Here is a 20009-nt window from a genome sequence, read left to right as displayed (position 1 = left end):
TTAGAAAGTACCTAGTGAGTTACAACCAGGTCAGAATGATCTTAAATTTATAAAAATGAGTTTAAGCACTGCAGTATCTACTGTGGAAAAGGACTCCATAGTAAAATAAACCTGCCTCAGTGTGAATCTGATGTCGAATGCTGAAAGAAAGAGAGAATGTTGTTCTAATAATGTAATAAAACACTTGGATGGTGGATCAAATACTTCAGATTCTTTGTAGTAACCTTGCTCCTAAATGTTTTTTACATTTAGAGTATTTAGCTGACACTCTCATCCAGAGTGATTTACAAGGCTACTCGTATTACAGAGGTGGGCCACTATAGTGTTCAGACTCTTAACCAGGGACTGGTGCTTAAGAAAGGACTGGTGCTGGTTAACATGGTGTGTTAGCGCATCTGCATGTACTGGTGCTCCACACCAATCCTGGTCTTAATCCTAACCCTAAATGCTGTGTTTGATCCACTCGTACCTGCGCAACAACTCACCACCACCACATCATTGTCACTGCAGTGCTGCAAATGCAAATAAGACCTGTTCTGTGGTGGTTCTCTGGGGTCCTAAGATCATGAGAATCGATCTGTCCATGTGACATATATTACCTTTATCATATACATATTTAAGATAAGATAAAATAAAATAAGATAAGTTAATCCTTTATTAGTCACAGTGGGGAAATTCACAGTGTCACAGCAGCAAAGGTATATAAAGACACTCAGCTGCAAAATGTAGATAAATTACCAATATATACACAACATAAATAATAGAAGTAAAATAAACAATAACATATACAGATTATTTATAGATAATTTCAATTGCATGTGTGTGTGTTGGGGGGGGGGGTTGCATGTTGTATTTTTACATTGAGGGACCTCTATTCCCTGAACATGTGTGTAGTTTAAGTGTGTGGGTATGTTGTCCGCTGGGAGCAGTGCTGGTTGTGAAGTGCTTGCCTGTCTCTAAAGGAGCTGCCCAGTGCTGCCAGAGTCTCATGCATGGGCGTGGGAGCTGTTCTCTAGCATAGATGCCAGCTTTGCTGTCATCCTCCTGTCTCCCACTACCTGCACTTGGTCTAAGAAGCTTCCCAGGACGGCCCTCTTTTTGAGTTTTTTCAGTCTCTTCTTGTCTGCTGTCGAGATGCTACTGCCCCAGCGGACCACTCCATAAAAGATGACAGATGCCACCACTGTGTCGAAGAAAGTTCTCAGGATTGCTCCCTGCACCCCAAAGGACCTCAGTCTCCACCACCAGTCCAGTTTGTTGTTCAGATGAACACCCAGGTATTTATAAGAGTCCACACTCTTGATGTTCAAACCCTGGATGTTCACTGATGGAGGGGGTTGTCTGCACCTGCGGAAATCCACCACCAGTTCTTTGGTCTTTCCCACATTTATCTGAAGGTGGTTTTTCAGACACCAGTCCACAAAGTCCTGAATAAGTTCTCTGTACTCACGGTCCTCCTCATTAGTTATGAGACAGACGATCTCTGAGTCGTCAGATAACTTCTGGGGGTGACAGGTAGGTGTGCTGTTCATGAAGTCAGCAGTGTATAGTGTGAAGAGGAACGGTTCCTTGAAGGGCCCCGGTGCTGCTGACCACCATATCAGAGACACAGTCCCGTGCCCTACATACTGTGGCCGGTTGGTGAGGTAGTCCAGTATCCAGTTTGACAGGTGACTGTTCACTCTACAATGTTCCAGCTTGTCATTTAGGAGCCCTGGCTGTATGGTGTTAAAAGCACTGGAGAAATCAAAGAAGGTGTTTCTCACAGTCCTCTCAGGCTTCTCCAGGTGAGAAAAAACTCTGTGTAGAACATGATGGTAGTGCTACCGATTGGGGATACCGTAAGGGTGTCTGTGTAGGGGGAGGGCTAGGTGGATGAAACTGTTTCTAAAGGTTTGTCACCTTTGTTCATATATGTGAAGCTATATGTGAACAGTCATGTTAGTGTGAATGATGTTTATTCAGTATTTATAAATTAATGTTCATCAATATAGCAGCATGGTTTTAGAGCTATTTTACTCCCTCCCATACTCACTCACGTGGTTGTGTTTTTTCTCTATTGCACATCAGCAGTGGCTTCAACCATTGCAGGAGGGGAAGGAGATGCTAAAATGTTTTTTGCTTGTCTCATCCTGTCAGATTCTCAGTAAAGAGCAGACTAAAATACATGTGCTTTTCTTTTAGACCAGCTACACTTTAAAATAAAGAATGTAAAAGCATGAACATTTAAAAATGCTCATGTAAAAGCATTTTCACTTTAATAATAATAATAAATGAGAACACATTATATTTATAGGCCCCTTTCAGGACTCTGAAGGTCGCCATAGATAAAAGAAAAAAAACAAAAATGACAAAAAAAAAAACATCTCCGCGGGTCTCCGCGGCTGACCAGGGGGCCAGTGGTGGCTGGTACCCCAGATAGCACTGATATGGGGTGAGGTCCAGCTCCTGGTTGGCGTGCTCGCACTGGCCATTGGACTGGGGGTGGTACCCGGAGGTAAGAATAACACTCACCCCCAGGTGTTCACAAAATGCCCCCCAGACCCAGGACGTGAACTGGGCTCCACGATTTGACACTATGTTCTCCGGAATCCCGAAATTCCAGGGGACATGGTCTACCAAGGCTTGAGCTGTCTGCATTGCCGATGGCAATGGAATGAACCGAGCCCCCCGAGAGAAGCGATCTGTCATCGCCACCATGTTCCCCTCCAACTTGGGCAGGTCGGTCACAAAATCTATCTCCAGGGTGGCACAACAACGGGGCAGGCGTGAAGGCGCACTTAAGCGTCTGGAAGGACTCCTCCAGTGATGCGCCGGGGAGCTCTCTTGAGTAATGACATAATGGGCACTGCTAGACTGCTAAAATCCCAAATAAACCTATGGTAGAAATGAGCAAATCCCAGAAAATGCTGGACCTCCTAATGATGTTTCCCAGAAAAGGGATCTCAGATGAAACATGCACTTTTCTAGCTTCGCGAAGAGCTGGTGAGCCCTAAGCCTTGCCAGGACCAGGCGAACCTGGTGTACATGCGTGGGCAGGTCGGGGGAATAGACCAAAATGTTGTCCAAAAAGCCTACCACAAAGCATCTGAAGTTGTCCTTAAGGACATCATTGATGAAGACAACGGAGGGGGCGTTGACCAACCCGTATGGCATGACCCAGTACTGGTAATGCACCCTAGTGGGCAGGAAAGCCGTCTTCCACTCATCCCCCTCCCTGATGCGCACCAGGTTATACATGCTTCTCAGGTGTAATTTCAGACGGGAGCCATGCAGCTGTTTGAGGGCAGACGGGACCAGGAACAAGGGATAAGGGTAACACTTGGTGATAGCATTTAATGCTCGATAATCAATACCTCCCTTTTTCTGGATAAAGAAGAAAGTTATGTACCCCTGGGCTAAAGCTTCCGAGAGGGGGTAGATTCAAGCCTTGGGCACTGTGGAACCCTCCACTAGGTCTATAGCATAATCATAAGGGCGATGAGGGGGAAGCTTAGTGGCTTGGGTTTTGCTGAAGACATCCTGGATGTCGACATATTCTGGGGGCAGGACGGCCTGAAAATTAGTTTTGGGGCTTTCTACTGAGGTAGATGTAACTCGGAGGGGGGCTAGGCATAGGCAATAGTTGTGGTAATACGGGGACCAGGATACTTTTTCATATTCAGGCCAGGAAATATAAAAGCAACTGTCTTCTTAAGGATTTTAGAAAGAAAAGGCAGGTTAGGGCAGGTTGTTTTTTTTTCATCACTAGCACTAATTAATTGGGAATAGTACTGGGATTTTGCTGAGATGGTCTTTATAGAAAAGAAGATTATGATATAGATCCCTACGATAGACACACAATCTAAATGCAGCCATCTGATTTCATGCCTGTTGCTACCAGTTATAACCAATGATAATTTTAACCACATGAACTTTAACCACAAGAGCAAGAGTTAGCAGAAATACAGTCAACAGCCACAGCTCTTTCAGAAGTGCTATACTAACACTGCTGACCACCATGTTTGGACATAAACAGTTTAATGCTTTTATAACTGAAGAGTCTCTATAAAATATGTTAAATCAATGTAACATATCATCACTGTTGCACAACATCCTCAGTTTTTCCCTTTTATGTGTTGTTCTTAACATTGTATAATAAGTTCCTGATGAATAGACCAATGGAAAAGTTTCAAAATTCTGAAATGAAAAAAAATCAGTCAAAATCAGGTCAGCACTGCTGCTGTATGAAGGTGCGTAAATGTAGTCTGGAAGCTCTGAACTACCAGGTTTTGTATGATGATGTTTTCAAGTGTTTCTTTCAAAGGAAGAATCAGCAGTTTGCTTTGGTTTGAGGAACTATCCTTAACTTAATATTTTGTTCATCATTGAGGCATAATTTTGAGGCAATCACTGCAATCAATCGATTCCTGTAACTGTCAATAAGACTTCTGCACCTACCAGCAGGTATTTTGGCCCACTCCTCATGAGCAAACTGCTCCAGTTGTCTCAGGCTTGAAGGGTGCTTTTTCCAGATGATCAAAAGGATTTAGGTCAGGGCTCATAGAAGGCCACTTCAGAATAGTCCAATGTTTTCCTCTTAGCCATTCTTGGGTGTTTTTAGCTGTGTATTTTGGGTCATTATCCTGTTGCAAGACCCATGACCTGCAACTGAGACCAAGTTTTCTGACACTGGCCAGCACATTCTCTCTAGAATCCCTTGATAGTCTTGAGATTTCATTGTACCCGGCACAGATTCAAGACACCCTGTGCCAGATGCAGCAAAGCAGCCCCAGAACATAACAGAGCCTCCTTCATGTTTCACAGTAGGGACAGAGTTCTTTTCTTGATATGCTCCATTTCTTTTTTTATTAACCGAGGGGTACCAACAGTTTTGTCCACGTGCATATATACCAATCAGCCATAACATCAGACTATCCATGTTTCTACTCTCATTGTTGCTTTTATCAGCTCCACTTATCATATAGGAGCAGTTTGTAGTTCTATAATTACAGACTGTAGTTCATATGTTTCTATGTTTACTTTTTTAGCCTCCTTTCACCCTGTTCTTCAATGATCAGGACCCCACAGGACCACCACAGAGCAGGTAGTAATTGGGTGGTGGGTCATTCTCAGCACTACAGTGACACTGGGGCGATCTCGAGCCGCTGCCCACAGGCCCAAATAAGGACTTCCGGTTTATTTTCGTTCATGTTGATTCAGTGACTTGGTTCGTTTTCATTTATGTTCATGTGTGTTTGGTTCAGTTTGTTTACTTTCACATGTGGTTTGGTTCGGTTGTTTGCATTTTTTGTTTGGTTTATGAGTTTCACCTGGGACTGGGGAATATTTAAGGAGCCTCCATACCACCCTTCGATGTTGAGAATTGTATTGTTTGGGACCTTGAGGTTTCACAAGAGATTCCCTGTACTGTAAAGATGTGTTTATTTCTCAATCAGGAGCAAGTCACTCGCTCACGGTCCGGATTCTCTGGCTACCCATGTCCCAGCTAGGCAATCCTCGCTCACGGTAGAACGCTGCTGTTCCAGGTTTGATCTGCCCAGCCATTGTAGCTCAGTAGCTGGTCTCCCAGCTCCCCCTCCCTTTGTCAGCGCCATTTGAGCGCAGTTAGCCCAGACTCTGCCTGTAGGATTTCTTTCTTGTCCCCTTTTGGTTTTCCCCTAACGCTAGCCACTTGCGCCAGCTCAACTCCCAGTCCCAGGTTTTTGGTTTGCCCTCTTGTTTGCCACGTTTGTGTTGTGTTTGTGTTTGTACCCCTTAGTTGCTGCATTGTTTGCCTTGTTTTGCCCTTTTGTGTATCCTTGTTTTTTGTTAATAAATCTGCTTGCTTTGAAGCCATCTCTGCGTGTGTTCTTCCCATCTTGGTCTGGCTTACTGTAATATTCACACCAAATGTAGAATCTAAATTCTCTTCATGTACAAAGTCTGATCTCATCCTGATAAACTACTGTTTATATTGTAAAAGTAAAATCAGCTCTGATCTCATCATCATTTCATCTTAACAGAAAAACCCAAACCAACACTGAGGGTGGATCTTCACACCACTGTCTACACTGGAGACACACTTACTCTGACCTGTGATCTGCAGATCTCACTCACTGGATGGAAGTTTAGGTGGTACAAAAACAGTAAGGAGTTAGAACGTCTGACTGCTGGAGGTAAAGACACCAACACACTCAGTGTAACAGTGTGTATCAGTGTGTAATGCAAAGAGGATCATGATCTTGATATGCTTCTTAAGGAGCCACTTCTTTGTTTCCTTGGCTGTATGTTTTGGGTCGTTGTCGTGCTGGAAGACCCATCCACGACCCATTTTTAGTTCCTAATAATTGCACCAACAGTTGTCACCTTCTCATCCAGCTTCTTACTTATGGCTTTGTGGCCCATTCCAGCATTGTGTAGGTCAACAATTTTGTCCCTGACATTTTTAGACAGTTCTTTAGTCTTGCCCATGGTGGAGGTGTTGGAGTGTCACTGAGTCCCTTGGCAGGTGGCCTTTTACACAGGTGACAATTTGGGACAGGTGTCTCTCATACAGGTAACGACTTCACTGAGATTAAGGTGTGTCAGTGGTCTGTGGGAGCCAACATTAGTTATGGTTTTTAGGGGATCAAATACTTAATTCCCTCAATGAAATGCAAATTATTGTTTATTTAAATACTATTTCATTTTCTAGATTTCTTTTTTTTTTGATTTTCCATCTCTCACTGTTAAAATGAAGCTACTATAAAAATCATAGACTTTTTAATTATTTGTCAGAGTACAAACTTGCAAAATCAGTGGGGGATCAAATACTTATTTCCTCCACTGTATATATACCATAGATACTATATATATATGCCACCCACAAGCCCATATAAGGACTTCCACCTTCATTTTGTGTTCATGTGTTGCACCTGGGACTGGGAGCATTTAAGGGCCGTCGCTCTAGCTTGTAGTTGCCATGAATTGAACCTCTAGGTGTTTGTGGCATGGTCCTCTAAGCTGGCATCTTGTCTTTGTCATAGTCTGGTTCTCGAGGCAATTTCGTTAAATCGCATCCAGTTCATGCTCCCCAGCGGCTCCAGCTCACGAGTTTGTTCCATGGCGCACTCAAGTTAGGCTTGCCCAGTATCTCGTTCAGGTAGCCAGTTGTCCAGTTAAACCTGGATTCATGTAGAGCGTTGCTCTAGTACTCAGCTCTGGTTTCCCCCTCCTACCGCCCAAGCTCAGTTTCGTTTTCTCCCATTCCCTCATCCTTATTCAAGCATATCACAACTCATTCCACTTTGCTCCTGACTCCTCCCAGTCCTAGGTCTGTTGTGTTTGCCATTTGGTTTGTCACATTCTGTTAGAGCTCCAGTTTTGTCCCTTAGGTTGCTGCACCTTGTTTGTTCCATACCTTGCTCTGTATTCCCTTTGTGTTTTAATAAATCTTGCTTAGATCCATGTTGGCAAGTGTTCACCCTGTCTCTGTCTCGCCGTACACGCCATGAAAACCCAGCACTTGGAGAAGCCGGCTGCACATATGTCCAGAGATTTGGGCAGCAGCACTGGATTCAATAATCAGTATTTAATATTCTACTGGAAAACTGAAAAAGTAACCTGGAAAAAAAAAGTTCACGTTGGAAAAATTAAAGGAAAGAAACCTGTTTCAGATGAATGCCTTTTTCATAAATAATTAGGAACGTGTACCTGCTTAAATCAACCATAGTTTTCATGTCTACAAACACACAGATCTTAATAGTTCAGTATAACAATGACTATAATATCTTGAATTATTATATATTCAGTACCTTTTCGTTTGATAAATAAAAACCACTTTTGTTCTTTAACTCAAGTCAGAATAAGTACTTTGTTCACCCCTGAAGATCAGCATTATACACTGCAGATACAATTAACCTACTGTAACATTCACACCAAATGTAGAAACTAAATTCTCTTTATGTACAAAGTCTGATCTTATCCTGATAAAACTACTGTTTATATTGTAAAAGTAAAATCAGCTCTGATCTCTTCATCATTTCATCTCAACAGAAAAACCCAAACCAACACTGAGGGTGGATCCTCACACCACTGTCTACACTGGAGACACACTTACTCTGACCTGTGATCTGCAGATCTTACTCACTGGATGGAGGTTTAGCTGGTTCAAAGTCTTTCAGCACTTAAATCCTCTGTCTGCTAAATATAAAGACAACAACACACTCAGTATAACAGTGTCTGATTCAGGAACAGCAGAGTATCAGTGTATAGCACTCAGAGGATACTACTACTCACACTATAGTGCTCCAGTCAAGATTACAGTTGGTAAGTAATAATTTCTGTTTTTCTTTTCAGAAAAGACTTGTTTCAGAATAATTGTAAGAAAATCCTGCAGTTATTTCAGATTTTTCCACAGTGTTTAATACTGGTGTGTATCTTCATAGAGAGAGTTTCATATTTTATAAAAGCCTTTATTAAAAGATGCAGTCAGCTGAGCGTGTGTTCATCAGAGAGAGAGTCACTCTCACATGTGACATAGAAAGTGGAGGAGTCTGGAGTTACGAGTGGTTTAAGAATGATGATCCTCTCAGTGAAGCTCAATGGAGGAAGAACTATGAAATCTCTAATGTTGATGGAACTGAATAGAGTCAGTGTCTCTGTGATTTCAGGGAGCTTCACTAATGAACACTGACTCTACAATAAAAGGCACAGTGACAGTCAGTGGATTAAAACTTTAGTTAGAGTTTGTTCAGACAGAAAGTGGAGGATGCAGTGAGAGGAAGTGTTTAGATGACCGACATTAGCTATGTTGTATTATTGAATAATTTAAAGGGAAAGGTGCATGTTTTGTAAACTGTACAGTGAAATGTGTTACCCATCTGTGCTAGTGAACACACACTAGTGAACTAGGGGCAGTGAGCACACACACACACCCAGCGCCCAGGGAGCAGAGAGGGTGAAGGGCCTTGCTCAAGGGCCAAACAGTGGCAGCTTGTCAAGCCTGGATATCAAACTTACAACCCTGTCATCGATAGCCCAGAGCTCTAACTGCTGATCCACCACTCAGTTATTTATTAACTGAAGTTGACAATTGTTTCTCAATATGACTGAATGGTTTGTGCAGCTGATGTGGAGCACCTGATTCTAACTTTAGACATTTTAAGTAGTAATAAATGTGGGGTGTTCTTACTTTATCCTCACAAGAAAAATGAATTTCTATTACAATTTACACATGGTACTTATATTTTCAGTGTTATTATTATTGGTTATGTTACCTCCATCTCTTAATATTGTTAGAATGAAGATCAAATGTCCAGATGATTAAATATGTTAACAAAGAAAAATGTCGCCATGGGGTGTACTAACTTTGTCACATGACTGTAAAATAATGTAGTTATTTTTCAGAATTACTACGTTTCTAGATATGTTTAGTTAGTATAACAGTTAGAGATGCCTGGGTGCCAGCCAAAGTTCTCCTCCTGATTGGTTTAGAGTGGTTTAGTATTTGTTTAAATATTCAAATTGGCAGGGAGACAATGTTGAAATTAAAAATATTGAAATATTCTTTGTAATTAATCTTATTTTCTCATAATTTAATTTGCTATACAGTGTATTTTAAATGTGTGCACACAGTTTTTAATTTACATTCAGAATATTATAATAGTAATTTCACTATTATCACTCAAAAACATTTAAAAGCATTATTCACCTATCTGAGTTATTCACCAACACTGAGGGTGGATCCTCACACCACTGTCTACACTGGAGACACACTTACTCTGACCTGTGATCTGCAGATCTCACTCACTGGATGGAGGTTTAGGTGGTACAAAGTCTCTCAGCAGTTAAATCCTCTGACTGAATATAAAGACACCAACACACTCAGTATAACAGCGTCTGATACAGGAACAGCAGAGTATCAGTGTATAGCACGCAGGCGAGACTACTTCTCACACTACAGTGCTCCAGTCAAGATGACAGTAAGAGGTTGGTCATGATCTCTGTTTTCTTTCTACAAACGACTTCATTTCAGAATGAGAGTAAAAATGTTGATTAATTATGCCATTTTGAATTCTGGATCTTCTTATGAGAAAAACCTTCACACAGAGTTTCTACCTTTCTAAAGTCTTTATGATCTTTGAACAGAGAGACCAAAGGCTACAGTGAAAGTGCAGCCAGCTGAGCGTGTGTTCATCAGAAAGAGAGTCACTCTCACATGTGACATAGAAAGTGGAGGAGTCTGGAATTACAAGTGGTTTAAGAATAATGATCCTCTCAGTGAAGCTCAATGGAGGAAGAACTATGAAATCTCTAATGTTGATGGGTCTCATGAAGGTGATTATACCTGTAATGGAACACAGTCAACTCAGAGATCAGTGCTGCTGTTAGACTGACTGTATCAGGTGAGTGTGTTGTCTTCCCAACATTATTTCTTGATTAAAAGGTAAAAAAGGAACTTTTTTTCCTCTCTTCCATTCCTCTCCTTCATAACCTATATAATAATAGTATTATAATTATAATTAAATTGACTGATTAAGAGGTCATATCATGGACAATAGGATTCCCTTTGGACACTGAGCTGCAAAACCTGCTCATTTTGAGTTCACAGTTCCTTTAATGGCACAAGATCCAACTCATTTACTCAGGCCTACTACACTTTAGTCCTGCAGATTTCTGATGAGTGTTCTGAGTGCTTTCTTAAATAAGATACAATAGAGGACAGCCAATCAGATCTATTTTTTTTTCTGCACATCTTAATGGTGCAGTTCTAGAAATAGCCGGTTTAATCATAAAAGATAAATAGGTTTGAAAATGGGTAAATGTAAAATTGAATAGGATATGGACATTTTAATGCAGTGGTTCACCCTGTACACTCTGATCTCTCTACGTCTGGAACAATGTTAAGCTGAGCGGTGATCAGTCACATTACTGATTATCTGTGATGCTTTCTGTTGATAAATGAATCTGTCTCCAAACTAATGAAGCTTTTACTGCATAAGAGATAAGATAAGATAATCCTTTATTAGTCCCACAGTGGGGAAATTCTCAGTGTCACAGCAGAAAGGGATAGCAGAAAAATGTAGACAAATAATTTACACTATATACACAATATAAATAAGAATTAAAAAAAAGCAACAGCAATATTATTTACAGATAAGCAATAGCAATAATATTTACTGCATTACACAGATTTCAGTGTGTCAGTGTGAGTTTAGCTGATGTACTGAGATCAGTGTTTTCTCAGAGAGAGTAAGAATGTGTTGCTCTGTTAAAGACAATTGCTGTGAACTGTGTTAAAGCCAGTATGATACATGTATTTACACGGGTTTCTTCTCATTAGTTATGTGATCATCTTATCACTCTGTATCTTCATGTTTTCTTCTTCTCTATGCTGTCAGGTGAAGCCCAGGCTGTACTGAGCATGTCTCCTCAGAGCTGGCTGACTGAAGGAGACTCAGTGACTCTAAGCTCTGAGGTTAGAGACTCCTCTACAGGCTGGACGTTCAGCTGGTACAGGGATGGTGAGAAGTTCCACTCAGACAGCAGAAGAGAAGCCAGAGGCTCCTACACTCTCAGTGCTGCTGCTCTACATCACACAGGAGTTTATGAGTGCAGAGCAAAGAGAGGAGAAGCAGCCTTTCACACACAGTACAGCAACCTACAGCCACTGTGGATCACTGGTGAGAATATGGTTGAAATTTACTGACTCTAGATCATCTGTCGCTGTTCACATGATGACCCATAATTTTTACTGTACACTTTCAATATATTCTTACATTAGGTGTTTCCATGAAAGTAGTGTAAATGTATCACCTTAATCAAATCAGGGATCAATGGTTATTTTTTTCAGCATTAGTTTCAACACTTTTATCTAACACCAAATTGATCTACAGTGCCTATACAAGGTATTCACCTCTTTTCTTGCTTTTAGAAATGAAATCATGTTTAATAAAATTAGACTTTTTAGACAAGAATAAAAATATTTGTATTGAAATCATTATTGAATTGAGGATGAGCTTTGACTTCAGAACATTCACCCTGTTGTTTTTAAACCATTTCTGTGTATATTTCCCTGAATGCTATGGGTCATTGTCTGGCTGGAAAATGTGTAGTTCTCTTGCAGTCTGAATCAGATTGACCTCCAGGATTTCTCCATATTTTTTATTCATTTTACCCTTAACCAGTCGTCCAGGTTCTGCTGACGAGAAGCATCCCTACAACATGATGCTGCCACCACCATGCTTCATGATGAGGATGGCAAATTTGTGGTTTGGTGTCCACCAAACATAGAATCATAGGTGTCTTGGTGGCCTCCCTTACTATTCTCCTTATTGCATTGTCACTCAGTTTGTGAGGACAACCTGCTCTTGGCAGATTTACACATGTACATTATTCCTTCTATTTCTTAAGGATGGACTTAACTGATGGACTTAATTGGACTGAATATTTTTATAGGCACTGTAAACTGTAAACTGTGCACCTTTCAGGTGATTTCACAAGCAGTGTAAAGACCAGACAAAGGTAGCAAAATGCTACAAAATATTGCATACAATGCAGTTCGTATGAAGCACCTTTGTTCGTTTTCTCAGTGTACATACAATTACCTGGGTCCGCGAACCCCTGGACCTGCAGCCCTTATCTAAGAAACATTAATTACCAAAAGCTAAACTAAACATATAAGTTATCAGCTTAGATTTAAAGATTGAGACTGTGTCTGAGTCCCGAACATTATCTGGAAGGTTATTCCAGAGCTGGGGGGCTTTATAAGAAAAGGCTCTTCCCCCTGCTGAGGTTTTCTGAATTTTGGGAACGAGTAAGAGGCCAGCACCCTGAGATCTAAGTAGTCTTGATGGTTCGTAATATACTATAAGATCCTGCAGGTACTCAGGAGCGAGGCCATGTAGGGCTTTATATGTTAATAAAAGAATTTTGTATTCGATACGGAATTTAACTGGGAGCCAATGAAGTGCTGATAGAACTGGACTGATATGGTCAAATTTTCTAGTTTTAGTAAGGACCCTGGCTGCAGCATTTTGCACCAGCTAAAGTTTATTGAGGTTCCTGCTGGAACAACCTGACAGTAATGCGTTACAATAATCTAGCCTTGAGGTAATAAAAGCATGTACTAGCTTTTCTGCGTCTTGTAGTGATAAGGAGTTTCTTAGTTTGGAGATGTTCCTAAGCTGCATAAAGGCTGTTCTACTAATATTAGCTATATGTTGCTCAAATGATAAATCTGAGTCGAATGTGACGCCAAGATTTTTAGCTGCTAAACCAGGAATGATGGAAGAATCAGCCAAGTCTAACATTAAGTCTGATAGTTTATTTCTAGAGTCTTTTGGACCTAAAAGGAGAACTTCGGTTTTGTCACTGTTAAGGAGAAGGAAGTTATGTGACATCCAGAGTTTTATATCCTTTACACAGTCCTCCATTTTCTGTAATCTAAATTTATCGTCAGGTTTGGCTGATATATAGAGCTGTGTGTCATCTGCATAGAAATGGAAATTAACGCCATGTCTGCTTATAACTGAGCCCAGTGGTAACATGTATAATGTAAATAATAGTGGTCCTAAAATTGAGCCTTGCGGAACTCCATATCTTACTTCTGCATAGTTTGAAGATAAATCTTTTATTTTTACAAATTGGAAGCGTCCCATTAGATATGATTGGAACCATGATAGGGCTGTCCCTGTGATTCCAACCATTTTCTCTAATCTTTCTAGTAATATAGAATGATCTATTGTATCAAAGGCTGCACTAAGGTCTAGTAGGACTAATAAAGATACGTAGCCTTGATCAGAGGCAAGAAGGAGATCATTCGTAATCTTCACTAGGGCTGTCTCTGTGCTGTGATCCAGACTGGAATTTCTCATACATGTAATTTTTACTCAGGTATAAGCAGAGTTGTTGGGCCACAGCTTTTTCTAATATCTTAGATACGAATGTTAAGTTTGAGATGGGTCTATAATTAGATAATACGCTAGGATCAAGATTTGGTTTCTTGATTAAAGGTTTTATAACTGCTATTTTAAGGGTTTGGGGTACATGCCCAAGGCTAAGGGATGAATTTACAATTTTTAAAAGAGGTCCGATTATAATTGGGAGAATTTCTTTTAGCAATTTAGAGGGAATCGGGTCGAGTGTACATGTTGTACAATTAGCTGAGGATATAATTTTTTCTAGTTCTGGCTGTGGAAGTGGGTAGAAGGCTTCCAGCCTTTGTTCTACAACTAAGTTATGTTCTAAAGCAACTACATCAGGTGATGGCCATATTTGATTTAATAAGCAGGGTTGGATTTGTTGTCTAATATTTTCTATTTTATTATTAAAATAGTCCATAAAAACATGACTGGTTAAAGATGTTGGGATCTGGGGTTGAGTATCTGCCTGGCTTTTAGTAAGTTTAGAGATCTCATTAAAAAGAATTCTGGGATTGTTTTTGTTTTTCTCGATCAGCGAGGCCAGATACGCTGAGCGAGCTTTAATGAGTGCCTTTCTATATTGACTGAGGCTGTCCTTCCACGCAGAGTTGAACACCTCTAGTTTGGTCGTCCGCCATTTACGCTCTAGTTTCCGCACTGTTTGTTTTAAGGTACGAGTTTGATCACTGTACCACGGTGCAAGCCTTTTTTGCCTCATCATTTTATTTTTGAACGGTGCTACTTTGTCTAAGGTTGATCGAAGGTCACAGTGAGTCTACAGTATTCTTATCACAGGAGTCCAGTATGTGGAGCTGCACTATTAAATCATTTTGAATAAATATGATGTAAGAAATTCACATGAAGTCTACACAATATGGCTGGGTGGTCGGGTGATGACCTGTTAATCGACCTGAGTAATCAGTAATCTAATCTAAAATGAGCATAATGTAATCTGATTATTTTACGCTGGAGTCTAGAGGAGTGATCCATTTTGTTAGGAATCAGGAAACCGTCCTGACTGTTAAGAAATATAATACTCATTATAGTGTACAGGTGCATGTCCAGTGCTGTTCAAATGTGTTTCAGATAAATATATTTATTATTAAAAATAAGTGTCACACCTATGCCTTTGTTTGGCCTCATCATGTGTTCTCAAGCACATGGCTCTCTTTTCTGTCACGCCCCATCTCTTTGTTCGGTTTCACCATGTGGTTCCTAGCACTAGTGTCTTGTCCCGCCTGTTCGTCAGCGTTCCCACCTGTGCCTTATTTGTAGCCACACCCCCTTGTTAGCTCCAGGTGTTCTTTGTTTGTATTTGTTATAAGTACCCCTCTCTTTCAGCCTTCATGTATACATATGGTCATGTCAGTATATGTTGTGTTGGCTTGGCCTGTTTGTTTCTTTTGTTAGTCTTATTACTCATTCTGTTAGCATGTTTTTTTTTTGTTAGTTTCAGGGTTTGTGCCTCTTTGTAGCCTATTTGTTCTGTTTTGTTTTGTTTTCTTCTTTTTTTTTGCCGCCTCTGCATTTAAGCTCACATCACCGTGCCATTAAGTTTCTATTTTTATTGCATCATCAAAAGCTAGAGCTTGGTGGTCTTATTTTCTGTTGGACTGAGTCCAGTACAACTACATGATGTCATGACAGGGCAGCAGTGGTGACCTGATGGTGGAGGGATTTTACCAGTTTGTTTATTATGAACTAAACATTCACATTTGGTTTACACATCATATTTTACTGGTGTTGGACATGTTCACTATTTGAAAACTCGGGTGTCCTTAAAAACTATAATTTTTCTGTTTGTTTCAGAAAATACATTCAACAATAGTTTATACACCCTACTGTATCAAGTGTGTGTGTGTGTGTGTGTGTGTGTGTGTGTGTGTGTGTGTGTGTGTGTGTGTGCGCAACAGGTCTGTCTAATTCAAAAACTCGATTCTCAGTCCTCAGTCTGCTCAGTAGTCTGCTGGCAATGTCTCCATATCTGCTGGTGTCCATCATACTGGGAGTCAAATGCTACAGAGCTCGAGGTAAGAACTCACTGTAAACACACTGTAAAGCTCACTGGATCAGAAATCTCTCTGTTCCACTTCAGCTGAATCAGGATCTCTGATTAAAGACTCATCTGTTCATCACTGTGTGTTTCACAGCTCAACCTAATGAGGTGAACAGGACGTAAGCTCTAATAGAAGGAGGAACATCTTACTGAGTGCTGAACTCCAAGTCTTCATGTTGGAGTTCTAATCCTGTGTGCTTTCAGCACCCTGTTAGAGATCCTCCAGTCTGGCAGATCGGCAGTAGAGGATTTTAACAGCAGCTTCATCCACTGAAACATCAACAGCTTCCTTTACTCTCTCTTTCAGTAAGTGCAGTACTAGTAATGAGGCAGGTGTGGCGCTGTTTCAGCAGCTGTAGACTAAGTCTTTAAACGCCAATAATTTTTTTATTATTAATATGTGTTTCTCACACTGTGTGCCTGTATTTCCTCCTCAGTCTTTATACATTGATTAATATACAAATTTTAGAGATACTTTGATAAATGTATTATTTGATAATGTTTTTTTATACTACATAAATCCTCGAGCTTAGAACATTCATAAATTTGTAGAAACCTTTCATTCAGTGTCACTCATTTGATTAGATTTCATATTTGGTAGAATCTTTTATGGAATGTAAGACCTAACTGATCAGTCTTTTTTTAAAACCTTACATTTTCTTATTTACTTTTTTAATATCCTTGTTTTTATAGTATTGCTGTAATATTTTACTGCATCAGTAGTAAAATAAACATTCCTCAGTGTGGTTGTCTGCTTTAATGCTCAAACTTTACGTGAATCAAACTTTGTGTTTAAATCTCTTTTTACTTGCATTCTACTTAACATCCACTAAATTCTCCTTACTTTTACCTAACCCTAAACCTCACCAGGACCTGAACCTTGCTTCTAAACCTAATCCTGGTTTTAGTCCTAACCCTAACATCAGAATCAACAGTTTCCTTAGGTAGTTTATTAACTAGCTGAATGTTTGTAGTTGACTGCAGGAGAATATAGTGGCCTATTCAAATAACGTGAAACTCAGTTCTGTAAGGAGCTGCCTGCACCACCATATTTCTGCCACCAGAGGGAGACTACTCAACTCCCAGCAGCAATTAACCAAATTGATATCAGCTGGGAACTGCCCTTCTTAAGGGCTTCACACAGCTCAGTCATTGCAGTCTTGTCTTTGGAAACAAGAGCTTGCTGGTAACCAGTATCTTTGGGGTCAGCCTGGTAGGGAACATGAGTCCCTTGGACTCTTTCTTTCTCCTCTGTTTCTAGGAACTAGTTTTCCTCAGTCCTACTCATGGATCTGCAGTTAGCATGGTATTATTTTTTTCTTCCATTGCTTTGCTTTTCTCCTCCTCTTGTTCCCCTTCAGCACTGGTCTTCCACTTTGTGACTGAGTTGCTATGGTTCTTACACACTGTCACTTGTCAATAATGCTACCCACAGTTGCTGGTGGAATATGGCATCTGATCACAGTATTCTGCTAGAATTCAGTGAGCTGAATGACCCATTCTTTCACTAATGTGTGTAAAGGTAGAGTGCATGGCTTGAAGCTTGGTTCTATACACCTGTGACAATAGGTTGGACTGAAACACCTAAATTAAATGATTAACAGGTGTGTCCCAAACCTTTTTTCCAACCTTACCAAAATTTTATAGAACAGTAGCCGCGCTCTGGAGTGGCAATGACTGAGATCACATGACTCTAAAGCTACAGTTATTTTAGGGTGAATTAACTACATAATTTTACCAGATATTTATCTACTACTACCATGGAAATACAATGAACCTAATCCCTGTTCTCCTTTAGGATATAAATAATGACATTCCTTATATTAAAAAATGTACACCTCTGCTGCGAAGGCAAATTTACAGGCATACCACAGCTCCTAGGTTTTTTCCCACATATTGATAGTGGCTCTCTGACACCTGCTGCCCTGATTGTAACACTGACTCTCTGTAGACTTGCTTAAAATTATACCGGAATCTAAAAAACGTGCTGAAGTTGTGGGTTAAATAATATTGTTACAGTGGCTCCCCTCTGGCCTCAAAGTACTGCACAATACATAGAAAAACCTGTGCTTTGTCTAATCGACACCCCTCACCTGTATGAAGTGACCAGCCTCTACTGAGATTGTAAAGTGTGTACTGCCTCTTTAAGAAGCAGAGTAGACATGGGCTGGTGCTGTTGTGTGAAAAGGCTGCTTCACATTTCTGAATGGTGGTCACCTTGTGGTTTTGAGGGCCTCAGTGCTAAGGCAAAAGGCAAACGAAGTATGTGATGCCTTGCCTAATGCACTCCTGGTACACAGAGAGCTATGTAGCACTGATGTATAAGTGTTAAAGATAAGATGGATAAGAGAGTCCTTTATTAGTCCCACAGTGGGACTAAAGAATCTTAAAGAAACACTAAGTTATGTGTATTGTTGTGGTGTCATTGTAGTTTCTTTTTGGTTAATTATACTAGATAATTATACTAAGTATGCTTCTTTCAATGACAGACTGTTATTTTCTCTATGCCTGTGTGAGCTGTTATCTAACCAAAGTTTTCACGTTCATTACTCAGGTAGAAGTGTAGATACTAGTGTTTAAAAATACTTCTACAGAAGTTGAAGTATCAACTTAAGCTTTTTACTCAAGTAAAAGTGTAAAAGTACTGGTTTTAAAACTACTTAAAGTAGAAAAGGAACATAAATGTAAGGAAAACAAAGGCCAAAAGCTTAGGCCATGGCACAGGGGCCTATAGTGCAGTACCCCACCCCAAAAAAAAATGTTTTTTTAAAAGTTGTTATTAAAATGTTCATGTTGAAAAATGTTGGGATGCACTAGGCTACCTGTTTCAGCTGCATATATGCCCATTGAAAGATATACTAAAGGAGCATCTATGTGAACTACTGAGCATTAACATGTGCCTCATGGAGCAGAAAATATGATGAGTAGTTACTTATAAGTATTGTAATGGTGCAAAAAGTCAAACTTCAGAGGCATGTGATCAATAAACTTTATTGGAATGTAAATGTGGGGCTTAGGTGGGACATTTCCCTTGAGTTCCTTTGAGTCTGTCACAGACATCTTTATACTATGCTACATACGTCTGCTATGTCACACTTTCCGGATAGCACAATTTATCTGGATAGGGTTGTTTGTTTGTTTTTTTACGCTGAAATAGGAGTAACGAGGCTAGAAGTTACTTAACTGAGTGGTTTGCTTTTTACAGTTCTTAATTGATGTCTGTAAAGCAACCTTATGTTAAACCATGTTTTTATTTTATTTTGTCTCTTATTTAATAGTTTTCATTGTGCTCATTACTTGAAGTTCAACAACTGGATGTGACTGAGAAGCTGAATAAGTTCAAGCACCTATTCGAGACTGCCAGGATCTTATTCTCAGAAGGAAAGGCTGTTACAGAGGTTTTAGGCTTGGAATAATGAAGACTCTTTATAGGAGTCTAGGTTTGTGCTGCTCCTGGTGGAGCCTATGCGGTAGCTACTGTGAGCATTTTGCTGTGTGGTGGAGTTACCTGTTTCTAAACCTTTTGCAGTTTTTGACCAAGCAGGTTTGAGGACGGACCTGCAATTGATATGCATAACCCATTCATGACACGCATTCTAAAAAAATTTAACTGATTATGGGGTCACAGGTGACCCCACACATGTGGTGCTACTTCCTTAAAATTCATACAGTACAGTATACCCTATTAAACCACTATTGGGCAGTGACCCTGATGCAGAGACAGGTGAATGAGGTGAATGAGCTTTAGCTTACTGTTCCAGTATTTCAGACTTAGTGTTTAGTATTAGAGAGTTCAGAGCACAATGTGCATAAAGGTCCACATGAGCAGGTGGAGCTCAGTGTGTAAACGTACTGAGGAAGTTTAGGTCAGGGTTTAGATCAGCATCAGTCTGTATAAAAACTGTTCTTGAGTCTGGTGGTCCTATTTCTTTCATTTTAGTTCTGAAATAGGAAGTGTTTGTGGTTTGTGTGGGAAAAGGTAAAAGCTACTGGTTTTTCTCAGGCCTGTCTTGTTTTAGATGCATTTGTTTGGGTGAGTGCAGCTGTTGTGATGTGCCAGTTGGTTT

At 40.2% G+C, this 20009-nt stretch overlaps 1 protein-coding gene across 1 annotated transcript; it reads left to right on the top strand.

Moving 5' to 3' along the window:
- Positions 1–7471: 7471 nt before the first annotated feature.
- Positions 7472–10358, top strand: LOC140562760 (signal-regulatory protein beta-1-like). The gene is made up of 3 exons (XM_072688620.1): positions 7472–7548; positions 9683–9951; positions 10111–10358. Exons 1-3 carry the CDS (start codon positions 7472–7474, stop codon positions 10356–10358), a joined length of 594 nt encoding a protein of 197 aa, XP_072544721.1.
- Positions 10359–20009: the final 9651 nt, after the last annotated feature.

Source organism: Salminus brasiliensis, chromosome 9, assembly GCF_030463535.1.
Source record: "Salminus brasiliensis chromosome 9, fSalBra1.hap2, whole genome shotgun sequence".
In the NCBI taxonomy this organism is placed as follows: Eukaryota; Metazoa; Chordata; class Actinopteri; order Characiformes; family Bryconidae; genus Salminus; species Salminus brasiliensis.
Note: the sequence above shows the minus strand (reverse complement) of the source record. Positions and strands in the feature narration are given on the sequence as shown.

What these genes read in the sequence shown, in the direction of transcription:
- LOC140562760 (XM_072688620.1), top strand. Translation starts at nt 7,472, where the DNA reads ATGAAAACCCAGCACTTGGAGAAGCCGGCTGCACATATGTCCAGAGAT. An exon ending in AGCACTGGATTCAATAATCA is followed by an intron (nt 7,549 to 9,682) that starts GTATTTAATATT and finishes CACCTATCTGAG; the next exon opens with TTATTCACCAACACTGAGGG. An exon ending in AGTCAAGATGACAGTAAGAG is followed by an intron (nt 9,952 to 10,110) that starts GTTGGTCATGAT and finishes ATCTTTGAACAG; the next exon opens with AGAGACCAAAGGCTACAGTG.